The sequence below is a fragment of the Gigantopelta aegis genome, chromosome 12, assembly GCF_016097555.1.
Source record: "Gigantopelta aegis isolate Gae_Host chromosome 12, Gae_host_genome, whole genome shotgun sequence".
In the NCBI taxonomy this organism is placed as follows: Eukaryota; Metazoa; Mollusca; class Gastropoda; order Neomphalida; family Peltospiridae; genus Gigantopelta; species Gigantopelta aegis.
In genome coordinates, this window is record NC_054710.1 from 17,126,646 (window position 1) to 17,134,631 (window position 7,986).

The window sequence follows — 7,986 nt, forward strand, 5'->3', positions numbered from 1 at the left end:
GATACCACTTGTCGTATCACATGATACCACAGACTTTAATATGTAATAAACCACTTGTCATATCACATGATACACCATATTTTAATATCTAATACACCACTTGTCTTTTCACTTAATACACCATACTTTAATATCTAATAAACCACTTGTCATATCATATGATACACCAGACTTTAATATCTAATACATCACTTGTCATATCACATGATACACCAGACTTTAATATCTAATAAACAACTTGTCATATCATACGATACACCAAATTTCAATATTTAATAAACCACTTATCATATTACATGATACACCAGATGTTAATATCTAATACAACCATTGTCATATGACATGATACACCTGTTTTCAGTTTCTAATAAATCATTTGTTTCATCAAGCCAATAAGCGCTAAGAATGCAGGCCTGTCGAAGATAATGTTCTAACTGGAGAGATTAAATTTGTGGAAGACTGGGAAGGCGAACCCACCCCAAACAAACAAGTATCCTTTCCTAGACGGAGAAGCCGGTGAAAGTCAACACCTGCTACAACAGCTTGTTCTGAATGTACACGTTAAAACCTATGACCTGACCTGACCTGACCTGACCTGACTAACAGGGAAAGCAAACATCCCCCCCCCAAAAAAAACACACAAAAAAACACACAAAAAAACCCAAAACAAAACCCACTAGGATTTAGCTTGAGGTGCTTACGTTGGAGGATCGAACCACCTTGGCGGGTCCATTCAACTGACTGGGAGTTTTCTCTTTCCAACTAGTGCACTACAATTGGTGAAATTCCGTGGTATGTGCTTTCTTGTCTGTGGGAATGTGCATATAAAAGAACCCTTGCTGCATTAGGAAATATGTAGCGGCGGTTTCCTCTGTTGACTACGAGTCAGAATTACCAAATGTTTGACATTCAATAGTCGATGATTAATTAATCAATGTGCTGTAGTAGTGTCATTAAACAAAACACATTGAACTTTTAACTATTGTAACTTTATCCCACTGTGTTACAGGTTTGTAGATTAACCAAACTTTGGGCTAATTTTTATAGGTTCAAACTTCCCACAGGGAACACATTTTTAACACACTATGCAATTTATTACAAATTATTTAATTCTGAGCCGATTATTTTCTAAAATGCATACAAAAATAGTAATTTGTTTTCTTATTTCCATAACACTTTTACTTTTCTTCTTACGTTAAACCAAACTAAAATTATTAAAAAAAAAAAAACTTTTATAGGAGGATGGAACGGACCACAGTTATCCTCAAACCATAACATCTGATATGTTATAGTTACGTTGCATAATATTTATATATATATCTATGGTATTAATATTAGGGGTTTCTGTTTGGGGGTACATGTGGGATAGACTATACGTTCTTCAATTTTAGGTTTAAAAGCTCTCCGCTTGGTACAATTTCTAGATTTACAAAACAATTTCTATTTCTTTTTTTCCAGGCGATGGTCTGAGTTACTACAACAGCTACAATTTCTCGACGTATGACCGCGATTCCGACACAGCACCGACCATCAACTGCGCGCAGGTCTGTAAAGGAGGATGGTGGTACGGGAGCTGCTATGGTGCCAACCTGAACGGCCTCTACCTCAAGGGAAACCACTCTGACCACATTGACGGCATGAGCTGGACGCCGTGGAAGGGAAACTATTACTCGCTGAAGAAATCTGTCATGAAGATCCGACCCAGCCCCAGGATCGTTTGATGACGTCACTGACATGGTTGTTTGTTTGTTTAACGACACCACTAGAGGACATTGATTTACTAATCATTGGCTATCGGATGTCAAACATCCGATAATTGTGACATAGTCAGAGAGGAAACCCACTATGTTTTTCCATAAGTAGCAAGGGATCTTTTATATGCACCATCCGACAGACAGGATAGCGTCACATTGAAATTATTTCTTTTGGGGGTGGGGTGGGAGAAAAAAAAGAAACCTTAATTTTTTTGCTGGTCCAAAGAACAAGTTTGATGAATTGTGCCAAATCAATCCTTCCACGTTCGTATTATTTTGTTACGCTGGAGGTTGCTTGAACTTCATTGGTGGTTTGTTTGGCATTCTGATTTCACAAGTTCATATGAATTCTTAATTGTCAATGTTTGTATTCTCACAGTATTGGTTTTAAAGCAACGATCACGCTTGGTGCAGATATAACGACGTTTTTGATGTCATTATTGGCAGAGAAATAGCTTAATGTACATAAACAATAAATGCATTATATATTGTAATGTTTGTTCTGTTTGTTTGAATACTGCAACATTCGAACCTTTTTGATGCGGTATGGGTTTTGAATGGCGAATATTCAAGTTGAATAACTCCAAATAGTCCACGAGCCGCAAACCGAAACTGATATTCGCTTGTCTGCAGCAAAACTAGTGGTGATATATCTATATCTATCTATCTATCTATCTATCTATCTATCTATCTATATATATATATATATATATATATTTATATATATATATATATATCAGAGATGGGGCAATTACTTGACGAAAATAATCGATTACTTAAGAATGTCACGATTACGATTACCATGACAAGAAAATCGAAAGTAATCCATTACGATTGCGAATTCATTGTTCTGTAATCATGATTACAACGAATGGAATTATATGCCGAAGTAGTGAAATGATGTTACTAACATGAAATTGTTCATTTAATTCACAACCATATATCTATATATATATATATATATATATATATATATATATATGTATGAACAATGTATCCTGTACTTGATTTGAAAATCCATTCTTTTCAGTATTACACATGGACTGAGTTCTGTAGTTCACATTTTCTCCTCCTAAAGCTCGAACTGAGGCTCTTTTCTTATCCTTACAGTCACCTATAAGAGTTTCATATCTCTCGCATACTTCCACTGCATCATCCAGTGTCTGACAACTCCTGTGAATACAGTTAAATTCCATCTCTGCACATACTGCTTTGTAAAATTGATTCAAAGCAATCGTGTCTTGAGCTTGACTATCCAGGCGGCCATATGCTCATTTAGTTATTTGACGTACATCATCAGCAAAACCAGCAATTGACTCGCCTGGGTGTCTGCTCCTCGTTTCAAGCCGACTCAAACCAGAATTACTGCTGCCTTTCACTTCCAAATCTCTGGTTCATTCTTTTGATCAGGTGATGAAGAGAATTCCTTTCCAATAAGGTAAGTTCCATATAAAATGTTATTGCACTTCCTTTAAGGCTGGCAGCTCAAATTAACAACTGCTGCTGTCCTGTCCAGTCTCCGGGATCAGCACAGTTGCGGAAATGTGAAAGATATTCTTCCCAGTCTGTTATACCATCATAACAGTCAGGCCATATAGTCAACGGGTTGACATATCCTTAACAGTTTTTGTGAGTTGTCTCCCTTGAATTATTATTTCGCAGGTGAGATACTGGATGATTTATCCTACTTCGTCTATCCGGAGACAAGTAATTTTCCAAATACATTTTTTTATGAAGAATGGTTCATCACATTTCTCCTACAATATGTCCTGCCTCCTGCTTGCCTGTTAGATATTGAATACCTCATTGTATTTACCTCATTGAAAGACATCTAGGAATTTGATTTTGTTTTGTGATATTCCACTCCAGTCCTACCACCTGAAAATACAGGATCATCCATCTCTATACTCTCTTCAATGAACAAGATATGCCCTTGCCCAACTCCTTCCGAGAAACTGGGCAACTTAAGAGTAACTTCAGGATCCGGTGAACAGACAGCTCCATTATCCATGACTCTGTGAATAAATAGTGTTTTCCTGGAAAGTGTTATCATTCCTCCTCAGTATGTGGATCCGGATCAAGGATGTTTAATAAATTAAAAAAACCCCGCTTCTGACACCATGTTTGTTGTGGCCGCGTCCCAAGGATATCAACAATGTCCAGAGAATACAAATAACATCCACAGATGACAAAGCCGAAGTGTTCCAGTTTTCAGAATTATAAATTTATGAGTAAATGAAAATAAAGTTAATGTTCACAGGTAAGTTTCCAACAGATGATAGATCTCTTCCTTTCAGCTCTAGTTATATTAAATTCAGGTCAGGTCATAGGGTTTTACGTGCACATTCATAACAAGCTGTTGTAGCGCACGCCTGTCGTCCATGACAGGAAAGGTGGGGAGAGGGGAGAGGGGAGAGGAGGGACCGCCTGCACTGGCAGATGCAAGGGAGCATCAGCAGCCCGATCAAATCGGTAGCAGGCGGGTGGGGGTGGTGGTGGTGCTATGGAATTTGAATGGAGCAGTTAAATGCCACAGAGAAAAGGGTGCGCAATTTTGATTGAGGGAATTTGGCGCAATTTTGAACGGTCGGTCGAAAGGTAAATGGCCGAGCTAATATAGGTTTTGATAATAGTGAATTGAGAGTAGCTCGTTAATTTTAGACCTCTACGATGCTGTGGTGTCTCACTAGGTTGCCCATAGGGCCCTTATAAGGGGCTTGACCGCTTCTGGTCGTGGCATCACCAAGTACCAAGTTATTACCAGCAGCAAGTACTGGGGGTTTGGGTGGGGGAGGCCGATATTTTTTTGTTCAGCTTCCCCCGGGTGCATTGCAATTGTGTATTCAGAACCGGTATTCTTTTGTCCGGTTCCTTATCAGAGTACGTGCTGGGCCATTAAATGGGGGCGGGTGCATTGTTATCATTAGTCAATGCACCCTGTGTACTGATGCAGTGAGCGTGTAGTCTGTGTGTGAATCCTAGTTTTGTGTTAAGGTTGTACCTATTGTCTTAAGTCCTATTCTAGTGAGTTCAACGGTCATTCATGACCACCCATCCTCCTCCGTCCTTGTATAGCATTGAATACAATGACGGAGGGGGAGTTAAATCAGCCTTGCTATCTAATTTGAAGTGTTAAACCCGTATAGTGTAGGTATTGGTTTAAAAAGCCTAGTGCTTGGCATACTTAACTTTATTACTAATGCAATGAAACGAAACTAACGGTGGCAAATAGCAATTGTATACATATATGCACCAATCTAGGTACTTAGTTTGAAGAATTTTGATTCCCGCCCCCTAAATATAGGATTTTAGTAGGCTTACTTGGTTTGTCTTCAGGCTATCTGGATAGTTGGGTATCGGTTTTCCTGCATGTCTTTGCTTCTGGAACCCTAGTTGACTTACCTTAGTTAGCTAGGATGGAATGCATCAGTAATAAAAAACATGGTGCGGGTGCAAAGACAAATTCGTGCAGTTTATTTACAGTTAGGTGTAGTAGGGTTCTTGATCCGTGATTGGCTGGATTGGACCAATGAGAGTGCTGCAAAAAATAGGTGATAATTAGTGGTGTCCTATCTTGGTTGATTATCTAACGATGTTGATTGGCTGGTTAATCAGCCAATTGGGTTACTGCGACTTCGATCCTGTCTTAGTGAGAAAGAAAGAGAAAAAAAAAAGCAAAAAAAAAAAAAAAAAAAAAAAAAAAAATTCGCTAATGGAAGTGATATATACCAATTGCCAATCACGAGTTTCAGAACATGAATATATATTTACAGTAAAATAATATGGTTATCGTGGTTAGGTTTGGCTGGTATCCCCACTGTCGTCCCCCCGTCATGGAATATCTATTGGGTCGCGATGCTTAGGGTCGCTATTCCATTTGGGGTTCCGTCCATATGGGGGATTGTTCCAGCTATTTTGTTAGGTATAAGCCCGCTTTAGTCATTTCACCGTTCTCTCCCCGGGTTGGAACACGTGGTCTGTTCGAGTGCGTAAGGTCGATGTTCCACCAAGGGAGTCACAGGTGTAACGAGTTAAGTAGCATATTGGTTACTTATCTTAGTTATAGATCGCCACCTTTCCTCCGTTGGTCCCCCGGATTGGAGTGCATGTCGGTCAAGTGCATATGGTCGCTCTTCCCTCCAGGAGACGTACAGGCGGGTGGTTTGTGATCGTTTTCTAGTTTTAGTTTTTAAATTTATGTCTATCAGGAGCCCAGTGAGTGCTACGTTTTCCCATCCTGCCTGCGATCAGTCGGGTTTGGGGTCCGCGTCGACTGAACGCTGGCAGGGCGGGCAATACGTGGCACTTATAGTTTTGGTTTGGTGGACTGGACGAATTGATATACTGCTTTGAAGGTTTTATGTTTTAGATATTTATCAGGATTAAGTAGAAGGTTAGACGTAATTGGTTTGTTATGGTTGGCTTCGGCTATTGATTATATCATTAGTTTTCTCTGACTGTTGTGTAACGTGCAATCCAGGAGATATTCTATATTACGTCAACCTTTTATACTTTTTCATAGTACCACGTGATAGTCCAGGAGCACAACACCCACTACACAGTTGGTTTGTCATTTCTGGCTGCTTGGGGGATGTCTCTGGGACATTTTCAGCCCTGATGTACAGTTGATTTGTGGCAGCAACACTAGGTGCCAGCCTGTTTTCTAATAGGGGGGGGGGGGGTGTCGCAGATTAGGTGCAATTCTTGTTAATTTGATTTGATTTTCTTAGCTCCTACAACAAAACGTTTTAAGATCTGTTGCTAATATCATATTCATATGAGATAAGCTGTTGGATTGCTGTTTAGTAAGTTCAATGGGGACGTGATTTTTTTCAAGATGGCCACCATTTTTCAGTATGGCTGGCAATAGTCCAGGAATTAGGATCAGGTTGAATGTGGGTTTTTTCATGCACACCCACTACACAGTTGGTTTGTCACCCCAAACTACTAGGGGGATTTCTCTGGAACATTTTCAGCCCTGATGTACAGTTGAATTGTGGCAGAAACAATATGTGGCAGTCTATTTTCCAACGGGGTTGCTTTGGCTTAGGTGCAATTCTGGACATTTTGGTTTGTTTTTCTCGGCTTATACAACAAAACCTTTTAAGATTTGTTCCAAATAACATGTTCATATGAGATAAACCTGTGTATTGCTGTTAAGTAAGTTCAAAGATGGCCGCCATTTTTCAATATGGCTGCACGTGACGTTTTATTTTACATGTTTTCTTACATAATGGTAATAATTCAAAATGGATCTAGCATGGGCACTCTTGCGAATGCTGCCCACAAAGCTGTTCGAAGTAGAACTCTGCCCCATGGAAGCTGATCAACAGACAGTTCCATCCTGGAGTGGGTTCAACACCATGGTGTCCTGTGTGTTACCCTCCATCACTGAAGTGGGTTACTGCCCAATGATCAAAGGTTCATCAACTGAATATAGTACTGTGTACACAGTGATGAAGCAGGTCCAGATGATGATGCCATGCCTTGGACAACAAAACAGTGTCATTACGTTTGAGTTGGCTATCTACATGAAGGCTAAGGAAATACAGTGGCGCAACCCCAAAGAATTTGATTATACAGTGATTAGAATGGGTGGGTTCCATATCGCACTCAACTACCTGGCTGTTATTGGCAAACTGTTTGAAGAGTCTGGACTAGCATATCTCCTTATTGAATCTGGTACCTATGGAATCAACACTGCAACAAACCTACTAAAAGGAAAATCCTATAACCGTGGAGTCAGAGGTCATAAGCTAGTCATGGAAGCCCTGGTGAGGTTGCAGTGGGAAGAACAGTGCAAATGGTTGTCTCAAAGACAGGAAGATAATCTATTGGACAAAGAAACTTTAACTGCACAAATTCAAAAATGCAAAAATGCAATAACACAGAAGTCTGATGATCTGCATGAGTGTTATCCGATGGTTTGTAAGAAAATAATGAACGTTCAGAATTTGATGTCACTATTTAGAACAGCCGGGAAGAAAGCATCTCTATTATTCTCCTTCTGGGATATGTACATCGAGATGGTCCAGTTACTGCTTGAATTCATTCGTGCTGAAAGAGATGGCTGTTGGAAGTTGCATTTGGATACTGTAGCTAGAATGGCTCTATATTTCTACTCTATGGACCGAACAAATTACTCACGATGGCTCCCCGTATACCTCTGTGACATGAATCAACTTCAAGAGAAGTTTCCCAAGATAAACAAAGAATTCATGAATGGTAACCA

At 39.7% G+C, this 7,986-nt stretch overlaps 2 protein-coding genes across 3 annotated transcripts in view; both read left to right on the forward strand.

Moving 5' to 3' along the window:
* The window catches only part of LOC121386761 (techylectin-5A-like), a 14,236-nt gene extending 12,401 nt beyond the window's left edge, over window positions 1-1,835 (forward strand). For both annotated transcript variants that reach the window (XM_041517770.1, XM_041517771.1), the window contains one exon: window positions 1,772-1,835. The gene's annotated coding sequence lies outside the window, so the exon portion shown is untranslated. The remainder of the gene's footprint in view (window positions 1-1,771) is intronic.
* LOC121385863 (techylectin-5A-like) lies at window positions 21-1,852 on the forward strand. Its single transcript, XM_041516651.1, has 2 exons — window positions 21-42; window positions 1,459-1,852. Exons 1-2 carry the CDS (start codon window positions 21-23, stop codon window positions 1,719-1,721), a joined length of 285 nt encoding a protein of 94 aa, XP_041372585.1. The 3' UTR covers window positions 1,722-1,852.
* The last annotated feature ends 6,134 nt before the right edge of the window (window positions 1,853-7,986 follow it).

What these genes read in the sequence shown, in the direction of transcription:
- LOC121385863 (XM_041516651.1), top strand. Translation starts at nt 21, where the DNA reads ATGATACCACAGACTTTAATAT. An exon ending in GATACCACAGACTTTAATAT is followed by an intron (nt 43 to 1,458) that starts GTAATAAACCAC and finishes CTTTTTTTCCAG; the next exon opens with GCGATGGTCTGAGTTACTAC.